This window comes from Bufo bufo, chromosome 2 (genome assembly GCF_905171765.1).
Source record: "Bufo bufo chromosome 2, aBufBuf1.1, whole genome shotgun sequence".
NCBI classification, from domain to species: Eukaryota; Metazoa; Chordata; class Amphibia; order Anura; family Bufonidae; genus Bufo; species Bufo bufo.
The window spans coordinates 586405693-586426484 of record NC_053390.1 but is presented as its reverse complement, the minus strand read 5'-3'; the positions used below and the strand labels follow the sequence as shown (position 1 = coordinate 586426484).

The following is a 20792-nucleotide window of genomic DNA, read 5'->3' as shown; positions in this document are numbered from 1 at the left end:
TGTAGGTGGAAATATAAAAGTTATGTGTATGAGTGTCAAAATATGGTGATTAAAAAAATGTCGATTTTTTTTTAAAGGTTTTTATTTGTTTTTTAAAAGTAGTAAACCACGATAAAAAAAACTATAATAAATTTAGTATCCCTGTAGTCATACTGACCCCCAGATTAAGGTCAAAATTGCATTTTTAATTCACAGTGAAAGTCATAAAGCAAAACAAAACAAAAAAGGTTGAATTAATTTTTTTTTCAAATTCAGTGCACATTTTTCTTATTTTTTAAAAAACAAACAAGATATGGTAAAATGAATGGCGTCATTAATAAAACACATTGTCCTGCAAAAACAAGTCCTCATATAGCTATGTAAACAGAAAAAAGTATAAAAGTTATGACTCTTGGTAGGTGAAGAGGAAAAATAATAAAACTTTAAGCTTAAAACTATACTGATTCCAGTTTATTTAGCTATGTGAACAAAAAAAGAGTTACAGCATTAAAGCGTAAAGATGAAAACTGGGTGGTCCTGAAGGGGTTAAATATCTGCATTGATTACAGTTTATTAGAATTTTTGTGAAGTCTGGAGCAACAAAATGTTTTTTTTTCTTCTTTTGAATAGTTGTATGTTGTGTTTAATTGTATAATGTAAATTTATTTTTTTAAAGTGTTGTAATTACATTTGAGTTTACACCTTTATAATTACAGTACATCACCAGCGTGTTGCTTGTTATCATGGCCATGCTGATTGAGTGTAGAAGGGGTTATGTCCGGGTTCAGCTCTGAACCTGGACAACCCCTTTAATATGGTGTTTACTTCCACCTTTTGCTCCCTGGAAAGCATTATTCATTCCAAAGGTGCTCAGTGAGGTATTGGTCTGGGATGTTCATGCTGATGCTTAAAATGGACTTCTGTCAAATGTGACCTTAGTTTTAGAAACATAGGGGGTCATTTATTAAGACCGGCGTTTTAGACACCGGTCTTAATAACCCCTATATCTGGCTGTCGATCTGCCAAAGTTATGAAGAGGCGCATCCAGTGCCAGTCTAAATGTAAGCCAGCTTCCTAGATCATTTTCTAGGACCCTGGATCAATTTCTACGCCTGAAACAGATGAATGAGATGGGACGGCAGTATTAGAGTGCCCACGCCCACTTTTTTAGACCTGACGTGAGCAGGGAAATTTCACAGATTTAGGGTCCATTCACACATCCGCAAAATGGATCTGCATCCGTTCCACAATTTTGCGGAACTGGTGCGGACCCATTCATTTTCTACGGGGCCGTAAAAGATGCGGATAGCACAGTGTGCTGTCCGCATCCGCACTACCGTTCCGCAGCCCCACAAAAAAATAGAACATGTTCTATTCTTGTCCGCAGGCACGGACAAGAAAAGGCATTTCTATTATAGTGCCGGCTGTTTTGCGGTCGGCAAAATGCGGCACGCACACAGCCGGTGTCTGTGTTTTGCGGATCCGCAAGTTGCGGATGTGTGAATGGCTCCTTAAGCCCAACTAACTGCTGCGCCACAATCTGCCCCTGCAATACACCTAATATAGGTGTATTTCAGGATAATAAATGACCCCCATAATGCTACAATATACAATAATAGATTCTTTCACTAGGATGAGAGGGCACCACCCAGACTATGACAGTCCATTCATAGAGGACCTCCATGCAAGGCAGGTCTCAGGCTGGAGAGGACACAAAAGATGACCTGTTACCCAAAGCTAGCAACCACCACAAATACCAATATTAAATGTATATTCAGTATTTTATTTAGATATCATATTTCAACATTGCTGGCCTTTTAACCCATTAGATGCTGGGGTCACTACCAACAACAGCCTCTAAATTATTAGTCAGAGTGACTGACATTTCCATGTTTTTTTTGTGCAAATGTAGTAAGACATAAAAAATCCTGTATAATTTTTTTGTATTACTGTCGTTATCCTGACCTTCAGAATAAAGCCAAGATGTTATTTCTGCCGCAAAGTGAATACAGCAAAACTTGCAACACCATAAACAATGGTAGAATTGCTGTTTTTTCCTCCGCCTCAGAAAGAGTTAATCAAAGTTTATTAATTAAACATATGTACACCAAAATGGTGCCCTTGAAAAATAAATCTCATCCCACAAAAAAACAAGCCTCCCCCCAGTACTGGTGTGCCAATAGAAGACTTAAAGGGGTTTCCATTTTCAGGAAGAAACCAAGCAACACATAGGATCCTTCTGCACCTTCGAAATACCTCTGAGGCCAGTGATTGGCTGCAGCTGGCACATGTTTTGTCGATGTGACTTCACAGTGAGTAAACAGAGCCTGGAAGGATACAATATGTTGTCCGTTTTCCTCCTGAAACTGGGCAACCTGCTTAATAAGTAATGACTCTTGGAATGCAACAACGAAAAAAAAACTGAAAAAAATTGCTTAGTCCTAAAGGCCCAAAATAGGCTGTACCTATAGGGATTAAATAAAGGCATAGACACATTTTTTCTTCTCAAAGGATTGATTAGTGTGAACCATACTGAACCTCAATGCAAACAACTTTCTAAAGAGTTCGGGAGATATGTCTTAATGATGCATGAAGCTGAAAGCTGAATAAGGCTACAAAACCATTGCTAAAGACCTGGGTGGAAATCAGTCCATGCAAATTGAGAAAATTAAGTGCAGTAACTACTCTACCTAGGAATGTGATCACTCTAAGAATCCAAGAGTAACAAAAGGACTACAAAACATGTTTATGCATCTACAATTAAAAAACATAGGAATGGCATTCTTGGATGGAAACCACAAAAATGGCTTCTGCTGACCAAAACAAAAACTGCAGCCTATCTCAAGTTTGTCTGAAACCACCTCAATATTCCACAATGTTTCTAGTAGAACGTTTTAAGGACAGACAAGTCAAAAGTGGAACTTTTTACCACAGTGCTGTTTTTGGAGAAAAAATAATACTGCCCACCAAAACAAAAAACCTCCCCTAACTGTGAAACATGGTATGGGCCTGCATCACTGACTCAGGGCCTGGACACCCTGTGATCACTGAGTTTTCATTGAGAATGAATTATAAGGTGTATCAAAACATTTTACAGGAGAACGTAAGGGCAGCAAACTGAAGAGTCATTCAGTGTTCTAAACAATAAATCAACAAAGGAATGGTTGAAAAAGAGGATTAGTGTTCTGGAATGGCCAAGTCACAGCCTTGACCCTAGACCTTTTAGGATTTTGTGGCATGGCCTGAAGAGGACTGTGCATCAAGGCATTCCAGAAATATTGATGAACTGAAAAACATTTGAAGGGAGGAATGTTCAGAAATTACTCCTCAGTGTTGTGTAAATCTTTTTGCAGCTACAGTAAGCATTTGGTGGAGTTTATTGCTGCTAAAGGGATGGATGTTTTACTCAATGTGCTCAATAAAAGATATGCAGTGTGCAACTGTTTGTTTGCTATTAGTTTAGACATTTTATTAGTCATCAGTGCAGAAATGTGGTAATTCCAAAGGGTTCACTTAATTTTTTATACATCTGTACGTGAGGCTTCTATTTTCCAATATCCCTTACTAAAAGGGCAATTATATTATAATGGCAGTGTGCTTTTGCATCTTTTCTGCTGAAAAGTCATGAAATCGAACTGTTAATTCATGTATATGCAACAGGCAAGGGATAGCTTAGTAAACTGATGTTAAAGGGCATCTGTCAGCAGATTTGTACCTATAAAACTGGCTAAGACTCCATTACAAGGCTACTTTCACACTAGCGTTTTTTGCAGATCCGTCATGGATCTGCAAATATGCTTCTGTTACAATAATACAACCTCATGCATCCGTCATGAACGGATCCGGTTGTATTATGTCTTCTATAGCAGGACGGATCTGTCTTGAACACCATTGAAAGTCAATAGAGGACGGATCCGTTTTCTATAGTGCCAGATTGTGTCGGAGAAAACGGATCCGTTCCTATTGACTTACATTGTGTAACAGGACGGATCCGTTTGGCTCTGCTTCGTCAGGCGGACAGCAAAACGCTGCAGGCAGCGTTTTGGTGTCCGCCTCCAGAGCAGAATAGTGACTGATCGGAGGCAAACTGATGCATTCTGAGCGGATCCTTTTCCATTCAGAATGCATCAGGGTAAAACTGATCCATTTTGGACCGCTTTTGGGAGCCCTGAATGGATCTCACAAACGGAAAGCCAAATTGCTAGTGTGAAAGTAGCCTAAATCTTCTTGCTAATCTATACGCCATCATTACCCGTTTCTGAAAAGGGAATGTGGTGTGGGACTGGCCATAGTCCCAGGAACATTTATCATAATTTATGCCAGAAACTGGTATAAATGATGACTGAAATCTACGCAAGCTATGAACTGGAGTAGATTTAAATGGGTTGTCCGGGTTCAAAGCTGAACCCGGACATAACGTCTTCTACACCCAGACAGCCCCCTCTTGAGTTGAGCATCGTAGCTCAAGGGCTTTTTCAGCAGATCCGGTGATCTACCGAGTCTCACCATGAGAATGCTAGGTGGAGGCTTCCGCCTAGCAGTGAGCCTGGTGACGTCACCGGCACTAATGGGCGGGCTTTAGCGCTCCCTTAGCCTGTAAAAAAGGCTAGGGCAGCACTAAAACCCGCCCATTAGTGCGAGTGATGTCACCAGGAACCCTGCTAGTTGGAAGCCTCCGACTAGTAGATTAAAACAGCCCTTGTCCTGCGCGATGCAACACAGGACAAGGGAGAACATCAAAGCATGAAGTGTTCCGATGCACCCCTCAGAGCGACTTCCTGGGTAAAAAAGAGGAGATGTCCGGGCTCAGCTCTGAACCCGGACAACCCCTTTAATTCATTTATGACGAGGCCTGTGCCTTTGGCAACGCGGGGCCTATCAAGACTGGCATGGCACACACTGGTCTTGTTAAATCAGAACCTGTCTACATGTTCTTACTTGTAAAAGAAGTGATTTGGGTGAAATAAAGGAATTGCTACTTTTGCCAATTCTTTTTGTTGTGACTTGAAAAGTAGTGCTTCACTTTAAAAATATATCAGTTGGAGATTTCTATAATGATAAATACATTTTGGGCCAAAATTATGCTAGTTACAAAGACATTTTAAGCCTAATGTGGTGGAGGCATCACCTAGACTGTCTATCTGGAAGTGGTTTGAATAAAAGGAAAAAATTTAAAAACTTTTAAGAAATTGCCTTTTATCTGTTCCCATTTTCACCTTTTACTTAAAATGTGCATGTTGAAGGTTTCTTTTCCACTTTGTAGACAATGCCTATGATGAAGCAGCCATTGTCTGCTGCTTCTGTCTCATCAGTGAGAGCTTTAACGAACATCCGTAACATGTTTCTTGTAACAGAATAGATGAATCTTTTAGTGGTTGGAGAAAAAGCATCAAAACCTGGTCTGATGTAAGGTAGAAGCTATATGCTTTTCATTCCAGCTGCCGGGCCTTTAGATGCATCCAATTTACACCCTGTTATAGGTCAGCGAGCACAGATACAGAAAGAGCATAGTAAAGTAAGCATCCAACACCAGCTGAGACCATTGTTGATCTGGATGAGAATTCTCATCAGTTTCTTTGCCTTTTAGGCTGGGTTTACACCTTCAGGTTTTCTGATGCAGCTTTTGGAGTAATGGATAAAAAAGAGGAGAGGTAGTATCTGTCCTTTATTTTTACTGTCCCTTTGTGATCCACACCTGGTTTTGGCTTCAAAAAGACGCATCAGGAAGCCTGCGTGTGGAAACCCAGCCTCAGATTAAATAACCGTGTGATAGCTGGATAAATAGACAGAATCGTAGATTAGGTAAAATTACAGTTTGAGAAACATAGATGACAGAATATTATTAGGGTTGTCCCGATACCACTTTTTTAGGACCGAGTACAAGTACCGATACTTTTTTTCAAGTAGTCACCGATACCGAATACCGATACTTTTTTTAAATGTCATGTGACCGTTTTGGGGGATCTGTGGATCTGTGGATGACGCACTGTCATGTGGGGGATCTGTGGATGGCACTGTTATGGGGGACCTGTGGATGGCACTGTTATGGGGGATCTGTGGATGGCACTGTTATGGGGGATCTGTGGATGGCACTGTTATGGGGGATCTGTGGATGGCGCTGTTATGGGGGATCTGTGGATGGCACTGTTATGGGGGATCTGTGGATGGCACTGTTATGGGGGATCTGTGGATGGCACTGTTATGGGGGATCTGTGGATGGCGCTGTTATGGGGGATCTGTGGATGGCACTGTTATGGGGGATCTGTGGATGGCACTGTTATGGGGGATCTGTGGATGGCACTGTTATGGGGGATCTGTGGATGGCACTGTTATGGGGATCTGTGGATGGCGCTGTTATGGGGGATCTGTGGATGGCACTGTTATGGGGATCTGTGGATGGCACTGTTATGGGGATCTGTGGATGGCACTGTTATGGGGGATCTGTGGATGGCACTGTTATGGGGGATCTGTGGATGGCACTGTTATGGGGGATCTGTGGATGGCACTGTTATGGGGGATCTGTGGATGGCACTGTTATGGGGGATCTGTGGATGGCACTGTTATGGGGATCTGTGGATGGTGCTGTTATGGGGGATCTGTGGATGGCACTGTTATGGGGATCTGTGGATGGCACTGTTATGGGGATCTGTGGATGGCACTGTTATGGGGGATCTGTGGATGGCACTGTTATGGGGGATCTGTGGATGGCACTGTTATGGGGATTTGTGGATGGCACTGTTATGGGGATTTGTGGATGGCACTGTTATGGGGATCTGTGGATGGTACTGCTATGGGGTGGGATATCTGTGGATGGCACTGTTATGGGGATCTGTGGATGGTGCTGTTATGGGGGATCTGTGGATGGCACTGTTATGGGGATCTGTGGATGGCACTGTTATGGGGATCTGTGGATGGCACTGTTATGGGGGATCTGTGGATGGCATTGTTATGGGGGATCTGTGGATGGCACTGTTATGGGGGATCTGTGGATGGCACTGTTATGGGGATTTGTGGATGGCACTGTTATGGGGATCTGTGGATGGTACTGCTATGGGGTGGGATATCTGTGGATGGCATTGTTATGGGGTGGGGGGATCTGAGGATGGCATTGTTATTTGGTGGGGGATCTGTGGATGGTGCTGTTATAGGGGATCTGTGGATGGAACTGTTATGGGGAGGATCTGTGGATGACACTGCTATATGTCATCCACAGATCCCCCTCATAACAGTGTCCCCCAATACACCGGGCCCCGCCGCTCACCGAAGTATTTATAAACGTGAATCCTTATCCTGTTATTAAGTTGAACTAACGCTGCCCTCTCCCATGTTCCCCTGTATCCCCACAGCACTTACTTAAGCTTCCATAGCAGGCAGAGCGGACGGCACCAGTAACGTCACTCACTGACGTCGCGCGTCTGCTCCGCCTGCTTCATTCATAAAGTGGGCGGAGCAGGCGCTCTACGTCAGTGAGTGACGTTACTGCTGCCGTCTGCTCTGCCTGCTATTGAAGCTTACAGGGGGATACAGGGGAACATGGGAACATGGGAGAGGGCAGCGTTAGTTCAACTTAATAACAGGATAAGGATTCACGTTTATAAATACTTTGGTGAGCGGCGGGGCCCGGTGTAAGAGTACAGTGACTGCACCGGGCCCCGCCCCTAGTTACGGACTCCAGCCCCTCCTCTCTCCCGATGCTGCATCTTTGCCGGGCCGCAAAAATATTCATTGCGGGCCGCATGACACCCATGCAGTAAGTAATACCCAGTCACATACCAGCAATAATTATCGTTGCCGGCTCTCTCCACCCCTTCTCAGCTGCCGTTCACTGCCCCCTCTATGCACCGCTCACCAGCCCGCTTGATGTAAAAAAAAAAAAAAAGTATTCTATTTATGTATCGGGGCGGGGTATCGGCGGCTGAGTACCGCCGAGAAAACTCGGAATCGGTCCCGATACCGATACTAGTATCGGTATCGGGACAACCCTAATTATTATTATTTATTATTAAAGCGCTAATTATACCATGGCGCTGTACTTATGAAAAGGGGTGTACATACATAATACAGACAATTGTAATAAGCCTGAACAAGACGAGTTACAAACTGGTACAGAAGGAGAGAGAGCCCTACCCTTGAGGGCTTACAATCTACCAGAGAGATAAGAGATAGAGATATGGATATTAGATAATCAGATATATTTGAGATATTGCATAGATAGTTAGGTAGATATTAGATAAATAAATAGTTAGGAAGATATTAGATAGATATTAGATTGAGAGATAGATAACACCACGCAACAATGATTTTGCTACTGAGAGAAAAACGTGATTTATACTAAAATGAGTGCGCTGATTCCAAATATGAACTCGGAATTTGTCTGACCCGTCTAGATTTTAAGTTATACATACAAAACCTATTCAGCTATAATATTAATGCATTATATTGAAAATATTCCAATGGACATGTCCAGACGCACTCAGGCTGATGTCAGCAGTAAGTATATAAGGCAAGCTGGACAGATTTTGATAAAGTGATCTGTTATAGTGCTATCAGTTTTGAAACTTAAGATGGATAAACGCAAATGTGTTAACGATCCAGACAATTTCTGCTACATATGTGACAAGTACGCTACTTATGATCAGCGCAAGAATCTGATAAAGCAAGTGCGTCTTGCTTACAAGTATTACTTTGACTGTAAAATTGGAGATCAAGATAAAAGCTGGGCACCTCATGTTTATTGCACTGTGTGTTACTCTGGGCTAACTCAGTGGTTGAATGGTAAAAGGAAAGCAATGGCTTTTGCAGTGCCTATGGTTTGGCGTGAGCAGAAAAATCACCATTCAGACTGTTACTTTTGCATGACTAAAATCGCCGGATATTCAAAGAGAAACAAGTGACAAATTGTGTATCCTTACTGTCAGTTTGCTCTTAAACCAGTACCACACGATGTAGAGAGGGAGAGTGCCTGCCCCTCCCACAGCAGGAACGGCAATTGAATCAGACGGTTCTGATCCTCATGAAGAAGAAGATGTTGATTGTCACAATGTATTTCCTGATCCAGGACAACTGAGCCAATCAGATTTAGATGATCTGGTAAGAGATCTGTCATTATCTATAGAAAAGTCAGAACTGCTACCGATCGCTTATAGACTTCAGGAATGGAATTTGCTACAATGAGGCACTTGTGTCATCGACACACCAAGTTAGCTGCATACTATGCAATGGAAAGCGATGTCTGTTTCTGTATTTATGTAAATGGTCTTATGATGGAGTTAGGCTACTTTCACACTTGCGTTCAGAGCGGGTCCGTCTGATGTCTGCACAGACGGATCCGCTCCTATAATGCAGACGTTTGGATCCGTTCAGAACGGATCCGTCTGCATTATAGTTTAAAAAAAATTCTAAGTGTGAAAGTAGTTCAGACGGATCCGTCCAGACTTTACATTGAAAGTCAATGGGGGACGGATCCGTTTGAAAATTGAGCCATACTGTGTCAACTTCAAACGGATCTGTCCCCATTGACTTACATTGTAAGTCTGGACGGATCCGTCTGCCTCCGCATGGCCAGGCGGACACCCGAACGCTGCAAGCAGCGTTCAGGTGTCCGCTTGCTAAGCGGAGCGGAGGCTGAACGCTGCCAGACTGATGCATTCTGAGCGGATCCGCATCCACTCAGAATGCATTAGGGCTGGACGGATGCGTTCGGGGCCGCTTGTGAGCCCCTTCAAACGGAGCTCACAAGCGGACACCCGAACGCTAGTGTGAAAGTAGCCTTAGATGGTACACATGTTCCCGATGAATGAAGGCTATTCATATAGACTCTAGCAAAACAAGTTTGAAAGCTGTCTTGTTGCACAATTGTAACGAAAAACCATCTGTTCCATTGGCTCATGTGGTTGGAATGAAAGAGACCCATGTTTCTATGGAGTTATTTTTGAAAATGATCAAATACTCAGAACATAAATGGAAAATTTGTGCTGACCTGAAAATGGTAGCACTGCTGCTTGGCCTACAGTTAGGGTACATAAAGCATATGTGTTTCTTGTGCCTCTGGAACAGTCATGATGACAGCAATCATTAGAAAATAGTTGGTCAGTACAATGTACAACACAAATCACTAGTTGATCCACTTCAAGTTTATCTTCCGCCACTTCACATTAAACTTGGTTTCTTGAAAAATTTTGTAATTGCACTTGTTCGTGATGTAAATGGTTTCCAGTATTTGAAGGAGAAGTTTAGCACACTAAAAACTGATGCTAAAATAAAGGCCGGAATTTTTATTGGCCCCGAAATCAACAAACTAATGCATGATGACACATTCAGAACAAAACTCAACCCTCTGGAACTTGCAGCTCGGGATGCATTTGTGCTAGTAGTGCAGAACTTCCTTGGGAACAGACGAGCTGCAAACTATGCTAAATTATTAGATAACATGCTTACAGCATATGAACAGCTTGGCTGCCGAATGTCAATGAAAGTGCATTTCTTATATTCCCATCTTGACTTTTTCCCACCCAATTTGGGACACATTAAGTGACGAACATAGAGAGCGGGTCCATAAAGATATTTCTACAATGGAGAACAGGTATCAAGGCCGCTGGAATCCCAACATGATGGGGGACTACTGCTGGTTTTTGCAACGGGAAAATATGGCCGTTCACAAACGCCAAAGCAGATGCCTGAAGCGCTTTTAACAGTACTAGGCCTTGCTCAAGTAAGACTTTTAAACTAGACTTTCAGAAATGTTGTTATTCCATTATATTTTCATACACTGTTTACTACGCAAACTTTGATGTAGATCTGGTAATTGTTGGTGTAAAACTCGTTCTGTTCAAAATTATTCAATGCTTTCCAAGTGCTTAATTCATTTAGGCATACTTATGCATAGCAAAATTTCGTGACGTGTTGCAACAATTCTGACTTCGGATTTGTAATCCGCACACTCGATTTAGTATAGGACAAATGGTTTTTGCCCAGTAGCAGACGAAAAGTTTTTTGTTGTTGCGTGGTGTAATTAGATTAAGGCTACATTCACACGACCGTATGTGTTTTGCGGTCCACAAAATGCGGATCCGCAAAAAATACGGATGACGTCCTTGTGACACCTGTGTTGCATCCGTTGTTTTTTTTGTCCATCTTTGGCGGACCCATTGAAATTAATTGGTCCTCATCCAATCCACAAAAAAAAAACTGAACTGACACGGAAACAAAATACGTTCATGTGAATGTAGACTTAGAGATACATATTAGATATTAGCGATAAACAGACTGATGGATAGATAGATAAATAATAGATTGAGAGATAATAGATAGATAGATAGATAGATATGAGAAAATGCATAGATAGGTAGGTAGATATTACATAGATGAGAGATGGATAATTAGATTAGGAGATAGATACATATTAGGTATTAAATTAGGAGATATTAGATTAAGAGATAAATAATAAGATTAAGATGCATATTAGGTAGATATCAGTGATAGATAGATATTCATGATAGATAATTTGATTGAGAGATGCATATTAGATAATCAGATAGATAGATTTTAGATAATTTATAGGTAGGTAGATATTAGATTGAGAGATAGATTGATACTAGATGTAGATTCATATTAGATATTAAATTAAGAGATATTAGATTAAGAGATAGATAATAAGATTAAGATGCATATTAGGTAGATATCAGTGATAGATAGATATTAGTGATAGATAATTAGATTGAGAGATGCATATTAGATAATCAGATTTTAGATAATGCATAGGTAGGTAGATATTAGATTGATTATTAGATTGAGAAATAGATATTAGATAGATAGATGCCCCTCCCCCATCCTCCAGACTGAATGTGCTTGTGACACATACAGTGCTATAATAAAACATTGCAGCGCGGCACCATGATCTGTCATTTTAGCAGTAATTTTAACACAGAATATAGGAGCCCATTTAAAGGCCGTCCCTGTGTTTTGTATTCAGCGTAGCTAAATGTCTTTTATTTTGTGCCGTCTCTCAGGATTGTGCATGCCAAATAGACATTAGGAAAAGCATATTTTTAAAATGCTGATTCACCTTCCTTGGCTACTAGAGGGCACTGTGGGACCATAAAAGTAGCCTGCTTGTCTGTGTTTTTTATTGTGGAAAATAAAAAAGGAAATCTTTTTAAAGAGCCCCATGCCACCGTCACATTTCCAGCACTTGCCATCCTGTTGTATATTTCCTAATATAATAGTAGTTGTTCCGTGGAAGCTGGCTAGGATTTTTTTTAAAAACTTTTACAGTTTCACAGTATGATACTTTTTTTTTTCAGTAGATATATGGAAAACATTGACATCATGAAAGACTTTGAATGAGAGACCAGGGTTAAGATGCACATGCCCATCGCTGTGTTATTTCAGTAGGGTGAGGAGAGCATAGTTTGGTTTGACCCTTGTTTCACCCAGTGTGAGACAAAATTCCTCCAAGGTTCCTCCAACAACTTGTGCACTACCAGTACTGCACAGATAAATATTATAAAACTAAAAAAGCGCACATACCATTTTATTATACATTGGAGCAGATGCTCCTAGAACCGTCAGCCATTGCGTCAGTTTTTTTGGTTCTGATCCCTTGCATGGCATATAATTAATGTGCTGCACCTAAAAATGTTATGAAGTGCACCATGCTTGACATGCCTTTTTGGATCATTTTTGGATGTTTTTTGTCTAAACATGATTGCACCTTTTATTGTCCTAGTCTAAGCCATCTGGTTCTCTATAGGTATACCAGCTCCGAGGAAGTCCAAAAAATGGTGTAAAATTCTGTTTGACCTGACGCGCATTGTGTCGAAAATAGACATCTCCCTGTCGCATTGTGTTGGACATTTGTCACTTAAACTATCCCATGGCGCATTTTGTTGTATCTTTCCTACAGACTGCCGTAGAAAAAAAATTGTCAGATCTTTAACATCTGGGGTGGGTTTAACAACATAAACATAAGCAAAATTGCAGTTAAAGGATAACTGTCGTATATTTTTTTTTGGAGTATTGGTGAATAATATCACCTTGGTGGCCCTATTTCAACTTTTCACTGTGTATTCAATTACCCCTTAATTCCACAATTTTGTTCCCTGTACTGCCTACTTTTACCTGTGCAAAAAATATGGTTGCTAGGTATCGTCCGTCTATCTGTTGATAGACTGAGCACGCAGCATGCAAGGTCACATTACTGACAGCCAGGGACAGTAAGCAAATGATTAAAGCCAGGTCCTCCCCAGCAGCTGATAACAGTGCCTGGGCTGTGTGCACTTCTCCCTGTCCCTGCGCTTGGCAGATGCTCCCTCACTCAGCAGAGCTGGAGAATGCAGAGTTGAAGCAGCGCAGACCAGGGAAAGGAGATCTGCAATCTGCTCAGGGTATAAATGAAAGCAACATGTGGTAAGAGGACCCCTTTGTGCTGCAGGAGATTAACCCTTTAGGGGTGAGGGCTCTGGTTACTGACACTTTTGGGGGGCTATTGTTACTGGCTAGTGAGGGCAGGCGGGATTAGCCTCAGGGTGAGGGCAGTGGCGGACATCTTAACTGAATAGTGAAATTGCAGTTTTATGCAGAGTGGTTGCTAAGGGCTGAATCTTATTAAATATGGGGTAAGTTAGTCTAATAGTAACTGATTCTGGAATATCAAGTTATTAGTAACTACATATATGAAAATTGAAATTAGGGTCTAAATGTGACAGTTATCCCTTAAAGGTAAAAAGTTTAAAAAAACACAAAAACATTACTTTCAAGTCATCCCCCTTCCCTATTTTTCAAATAGCCAATAAAAAACTAAACATCATTATTATCGCAGTGTCTGAAAATGTCCAAACTATTAAAATATGATGAGGCAAAGATTTTTTCAAAGGTTATTATTTTTTTAAATGTATTAAAACATAATAGAAACAAAATGAATGTGGTCGCCGTAATCATACTGACCCACAGAATATGGGTGTTCTGTTATCTTTAGTACACTTCGGGGAAAAAAAAAAAAACATAGGTGACTGTTTTTGTTTTGTTTTTATTTTTATTTTTACTCCAAGAGTTTTTTCCCATTTTCCAATACAAGCTATGGTAAATTAAATGATGGCTGTAAAAAATTGAGCTAAATATTCCCTATTATGAGTTCTGGTGGCATCTTCGCAAAAATTTATAAGAACTTATTAGACACAGAATTCCGTAGACTGGGGTGTGTGGGGGTGGACAATTAAAGTTGACAAAAGGCCAAACTATACTGCTTTCCAGGTGCAACATGAATTAATGCAGGCCACAGATGTTACGTCTCTATCCCAACCAATGCTGGGACTAGGGCTATATATACCCATAGACCAGAAGATACACTTCAAAAGCAGCCTTGTCATAATTCACCTTTTTAAATAAATAACTTACATTCTTATGACCAGGGAACTTGGACACTTCTTTGGTCTCAAGTACCAGGATTGGTCTCTAAGTACCACTCTGGTGTGTTACCATTGAAGGCAAGAGTGCTGGAGGTTTGCTTGTTGTATGCTAAAATATTGGGGGAGATTTATCAAACTGGTGTAAAGAAAAACTGGCTTAGTTGCCCGAGGCAACCAGTCATATTCCACATTTCATTGTCCAAAGGAGCTCTTAAAAATATAAGGTGGAATCTGATTGGTTGGTATGGGCAACTAAGCCTGTTTTCTTTTACACCAGTTTGATAAATGTCCCCCATTATGTCTTCCTGTAAGTGCTGGACCTCTGTAACCAGGGCATTCTATTGAATTTGTGGACATGTTTGGGGATCGCTTCACTCTTTGGTAGAATAATGCATTAGCCAAGTGTGAGGGGGGAGCAGAGTTAATAGTAAATAGATGGTAATAGGTGCTGTCTATGCCATAGTCTCCCCCCTGGTGCCTTGTCGTGCTGTGTGTGTGTTCGTGACCATGACATACCTTAATGTATTTAATATTGTAATACTTATAATAATTTAAAGTTCTCTCAGATAACGTAGATGAACATTTTATCCAGCAATCTGTAAAATGTGTATCCTACATATTATTAAACCGGAGGTTTAGCAGTTAAACTGCATCGGAACAACCAAAAAACATCACAAAGATCACTCTTCTCTGCAGTAGCTATTAACCATGCTTAGATTCTTAAATGGCAACCCCTTGACTTGGTCGTTAATAGAAAGTTTCTCACAGACAAGCCACTCTTGTACAACGGCTCTCTGTTCAGTAAAAAGATGAAAAGGAAAACGAAGCCTCCATATCTGCAAAACTTATTTTATGTTATCAGACAGTATTTTTTACCTGTATACTGTATATGAACTGACTTTTTGTTTTCAAGTAGCAGTATATGGTTAATGGCTTCCATTCTCCAATTATTGATAGACTTATAAGTATTCTCTAGTACTTCTGTGTGCCGTTATCGCTTGATGATATTCAGCATTTTTTCAGATTTTTTTTTTAATGATTGCATTTTACTCATTGTTGGCTAAAAAAAAATTTTTTGTTTCAATTGGCCTTTATTAAAATTATTGAGCCGTTCTGTCACAAAGGGTTAACTGTTCTTCTAGCCGTGTGACTGGTACTTTAACTTTCTGCCGATCTAATAAACCTTATCTTTAAACTACTAAGAGGTCATAAACACTTAAAGGGGTTGTGTCACTTTAGCAAGTGGTATTTATCATACAAGCCACTTCCTAATGTATTGCTATTATTTATATTGCTTCCTTTTGTGGCTGGATTCATTTTTCCATCACATTATACACTGCTCGTTTCCATGGTTACGACCACCCTGCAATCCATCAGCAGTGGCCATGCTTGCACGCTTTGTGGACAAGCATAGGCAGTTGTATTAAAGGCTGTCCGTGCCGTTCTGAAAATTGCGGAACACGCACGGACGCCATCCCTGTTTTGCGGAACGCGATTTGCCTACTTTAGGCTACATGCACATGACCGTTCCGTTTTTTTGTGGTCCGCAAACCGCGGATCCGCAAAACACGGATAGCGTCCGTACGCGTTCCGCAATTTGTGGAACGACACGGACAGCCTTTAATATAATTGAAGTGAATGGGTCCGCATCCGAGCCGCCAAAACTGCGGCTCGGATGCGGACCAAAACAATGTCCGTGTGCATAAGGCCTTATGCTGTTCCCAGATATGACCACATCAAGGAGCAGACAGGTTCTCCTTAAAGAGCATTTTCCGTTAAATTGAAAGCATCACTGGTAATTATAACTTATTGAATTGTCCTGCACTGCCATTAAGAAAATGAAACTCCATTCATCCATTTTTCTCAGTAACAGGCAAAGCTTGGTGACAACCCTCATGGCCACCATTATAATTCCCCCTGGAAACTCCTACTGTTACCTCTACTGCTAGAGAGTACATATTCTTGGGAGTGGGAGATGGAATTACATAGCGAGGAAGATTTGGACTTCAGAAGTGTAGAAAAGTTTAGATGATGTTGGACTCTGGTATTACTCTGTGGAACATATTTTTCTTGAGAAAGGTTTACATTGTTCTATTAGTTTTCACTTTTGACACCTCCATTTGAGGTTTCTCTGTAGAACATTTGTGGCAATGACATTACTCATTCCAGAAGACTTGTGTTTTTACCGAGAACAGATTGTTCCCACATTGATTGCATCTTTCTTGTCTTTCAGCTCTACGCTATTCCATGGTTCCTCACAATGTTCACACGTAAGTCCCAGCATTTCTAGTTTGTTCTTGTGTTCTGTTTTATTGCTTTACGTCACATTTTTTGTTCTTGTCTACAGTCAGTCTTGACATTTGTATTGCATTATGCTTCAGTTTGTTGTCTTTGCTGATCACAGATATTAAATGTCAGCAGACACCTAGCTGCTGCCAGTTCTTGCACACCCTGCTCTGACACAAAGGAGTTAAAAGACTGTAGACAGATGGAAGCAGATATGTCATTGAAACTGAGAGGTAGATTGTTGTGGAAAATGAATACGCCGAGTCTCTGCGGAATGAGAAGACCTTGGAGTAATAGGAGTTCAATCAAGGTGGAGGATTAAAACCTACCAGGCCAAATTCATGCCTGTTGATGTGGCTGTTTCTTAGAGAAGGTTTCTTGTCTTATAACTCTACTAGTTTCTCATACTGAGAGCAGGTCGAGTGAAGAACTCTTGTCAGGTTTTATTAAACAATTAATGCCTAGATATGAGAATTGCTTGCATCATCCAAGCAGGAGCAGAATTTGCAAGTAAATCACATTGCTTTTGACCGTGCCAGAACAAGAAGAGGATCTTCTCATTTAACACTAGCCAAAACTTACTTTAGAAAGCAATTTGCACTTCTCTGAAATACTCTTGAAATGAAAAGCCTTCTTTAATAGGTTAAATAAAAATCAAGACAAATGCTTCCCAGTTGTAATTACGAGTCTTTTGGAAGTGAATACATTTGTTCGGTCTTGAAGAGGACACTGGCGCTATAATAACAATCTATTTAAGATGTTGGCATATCTTGTTATGTAAAGTGGCCAGCTACAGCAAGAAAGGCTTAACACTTCCTTAGGGTCACTTCACAGGCCGTATGAATTAGTGATACAAGTATTCATGGCCATTTTTTATCTTGTCAATCACTGTAACTTATAGTAGTTTTCCCATTATAGATAGGTTATTAGTCATTTTAGTGGGGGGTCCATCGTCTGGTGACTCCACCCTTGTTGTAAAACAAAGGTCCTGAGGTTCAGTTTCATGACTGGTCATCATCACTCAATTACTATTCTATAAGAACTGATGATATGCTAAGTTGAGGTCAGATTTAGCATAGCCCTAGATAGAAAAAATCTTAGAAGATCAATGTTAAATTCTAGTTATAATAATGAGCAGTGATTGAGAAAACATTACCAACCAGTGTGTGGTAGCAACAATGGTTTTATCAGCGTGGAGAAGTCATAGCCTTGTCTTAGGCAACATTCACACTGCTGTTCTGAACCTCCATTTGTGATCCTGTCACGTTTCATGGCAAGAATAGTGCAGCATGTATCACAGTTGCTGTCAAAATTAAAGGAACCATGAGGGATACCATTATAAGTCTGCTGAAGTTGGAACCATGATAGGGTATCCAGCACAGTGTTGTACACACTGATCTAAACAGAGACTTATTGTACCAAAATGACTATTATATAAGTTAAAACAATAGTTAAAGAGGACCTTTAACTTGCAAAAACAATGTGAACTAAGTATGCTGACATATAGAGCGGTGCCCGGGGATCTCACTGCACTTACTATTATCCCCGTGCGCCGCTCCGTTCTCCCGTTATACCCTCCGGTACCTTTGCTCTTTAAGTTATAGTAGGCGGTGTCTGCCCTTGTCCTGTGGGCGTCTCCTTCTCCTAGGCTGCAGCGCTGGCCAATCGCAGCGCGCAGCTCACAGCCTGGGAGAATAAAACCTCCCAGGCTATGAGCTGTGCGCTGCGATTGGCCAGCGCTGCAGCAAGGGACACGCCTCATACAAAAAATCAGTCCAGTGAGCGCAGACACCGGAGCCTATACCGGACGAACGGAGCGGCGCCCAGACATACTAGTAAGTGCAGGGGGAACCCTGGGCGCCGCTCTGCCCACTGATATAGATGGTTTTTAGTTTGTATACAAGTGAAAGGTCCTCTTTAAGCTTGTTGTGCTGATTTCTTGAACATGATGACAGTATCTGATCAGTGGTGTACATAGAGAAGTAAGGGCACCATAGCAAGGAGGACCCCCATACTGGACATGAGGGTTTCTGCCTAGACCCTTTCCAATGACCCTTGGGCCATTTTTTCCACTGCCTCATTTGCTAAAAGTTGTTCCTTTAGAGGGTAGGGTCCTGGCTATATGCTATATGGATCAGGAGTCAATTCCTATGAAAGCCTCAAAGTCTGTGTCCAAGGAATGAATAGAAAAAGTGACTCCGTGTCCACATGGCAGATGCTGTGGGATCCAGCAAGTCTCCTCAGAGTGTCATAATCTAAGTGCCAAAAGTAACAGAGAATAAAGATACGTCACTAAATCCATGTGTTACTGACAGCCAGGCCCCTGTTGTATCCACCAGCATCCATAAAAACTCTGATGCCAGAGAATTAACCCCTTAGATGCTGTGGTCACTGCCACATCAAAGGAGTTTATAGAGGATCGCAGATGCTTATGGTTCCCATGACACCCGAAAGCCATGTAAAAGCTTCTGGGGCTGCCGTGCACTGAAACATATGAGGCCCAGCCTCCAACTGTCAGTGGGAAACTCACCAGTTCAGTGCAGTACAATGCAGCATGTATGGTACTGTATTGAACCAGTGATCAGACTTTCAAGGTTGAAGTCCATTGTAGGACTAAAATACAAAATAAAAAAAAGTGTTTTATGAAAGTAAAAAAATAAAAGTTTCAAGTGTAAAAAAAAAGTCCCCTTCCTCTTAACTCTGATGACAACAGATTAACCCCTTAGATAATGCGGTAAATGTTGACCACCACATCAAAAAGGTTTACAGAGGGAGGGGGCTCCCTCTCAACCCATCGGCTCCCTATTGTCATATTTAGGTGAAAATGGGCAACCAATTGTTGGGTTCGTTTTCTACTGTTACTCCTTGTGAAAATAAAAAATCTGAGGCTAAAGCAACATTTTATTGGCAATTTTTTTTTTGACAGCTATGTGTATCTAAATTCTATGAAATGTTTGTGGGGTGGTCTAAGCTTTCACTACACTCTTCAATAAATTCCTTTTGTTTTCAATATACAGTCCATTCTTGAAGGTTTCTACTGAGAAATGGTGCTCAAAAACCATTCCAGCAAAGTCTGCCCTCTAAAAATCAAATGGCGCTCCTTGCATACTTTGCCGCAAACCTATACCACAGTTTATGACCACATATGGAGTGTTTCTGTAAACTTAAAGGGAACCTGTGCCCATACTAAAGGCAGCATAAAGTAGAGATAGGTCAGTTAATTTCAGCGGTCTGTCAATTATAAGTTAAAAGTAAGTAGTTGCTGAGAACAAACATCACAATTGTTGCATACTGGGCCTGGAAAAGAGTCACAGCCACCTGAGAAGAGTCCTGGTTATTCATAAATTCCTGCTCTCCTGCCCACCTGCTGATGACTGACAGTCTTCTACCTAGTTTTCTCCCTTTCTCTCTAGGAGAGAACTGCCAATCATCAGCAGATGGATGGGGAGAGCAGGAGATTATGAATAACCATGACTCTTCTCAAGTAGATTTGACTCTTTTCAAGGCCTGGGCTGTAATTATTATAAAGCTACTGTAGTTCTCGGCAACTACTTACTATTGGCTCATGAGTGACACACCGCTGAAATCAGCAATTCTGTCACTATTTTATGTTGTCGACAGTGAGGTCAGCATAAAGTTGATGACAGGTTTCCTGTAAAGGAAATGTGTCACCAAAATTTTTAGCTGCCAGTTAAAATCAGATAGATACACATCTCTTTTTTTTCTAGCTGTTTTTATTCTTATTGCAGATTTATTTCTTCTATTTCCTGAGCATGATTATGGGATGGCCATCTTGCCTGAGCTGTTCTTAAAGGGTTTCTGTCACCCTGCAAAACTCATTTTTTTTTTTTGGGATAGTTAGATTGCTCATAGTGCGATATAGCAGAATATAATGCTCTTACTTACTTTCATGCGGCCGATTCTTTATAAAACGAACTTTTATAATATGTAAATGAGGGCTCTACCAGCAAGTAGGGCGTCTACTTGCTGGTAGCTGCTGCAGAAATCCGCCCCCTCGCCGTGTTGATTGACAGGGCCAGCCGTGATCTCCTCCTCCGGCCGGCCCTGTCAGTAATTCAAAAATCGCGCGCCTCGCGTCATTCGGCGCAGGCGCTTTGAGAT

General features: G+C 41.2%; 1 protein-coding gene across 2 annotated transcripts in view; it reads left to right on the top strand.

The window, feature by feature from the left end:
- The window catches only part of TBCK (TBC1 domain containing kinase), a 444055-nt gene that overhangs the window by 187070 nt on the left and 236193 nt on the right, over window positions 1-20792 (top strand). For both annotated transcript variants that reach the window (XM_040418258.1, XM_040418257.1), the window contains exon 21: window positions 16618-16654. In XM_040418258.1, the coding sequence (XP_040274192.1) occupies window positions 16618-16654 (37 nt within the window). The remainder of the gene's footprint in view (window positions 1-16617; window positions 16655-20792) is intronic.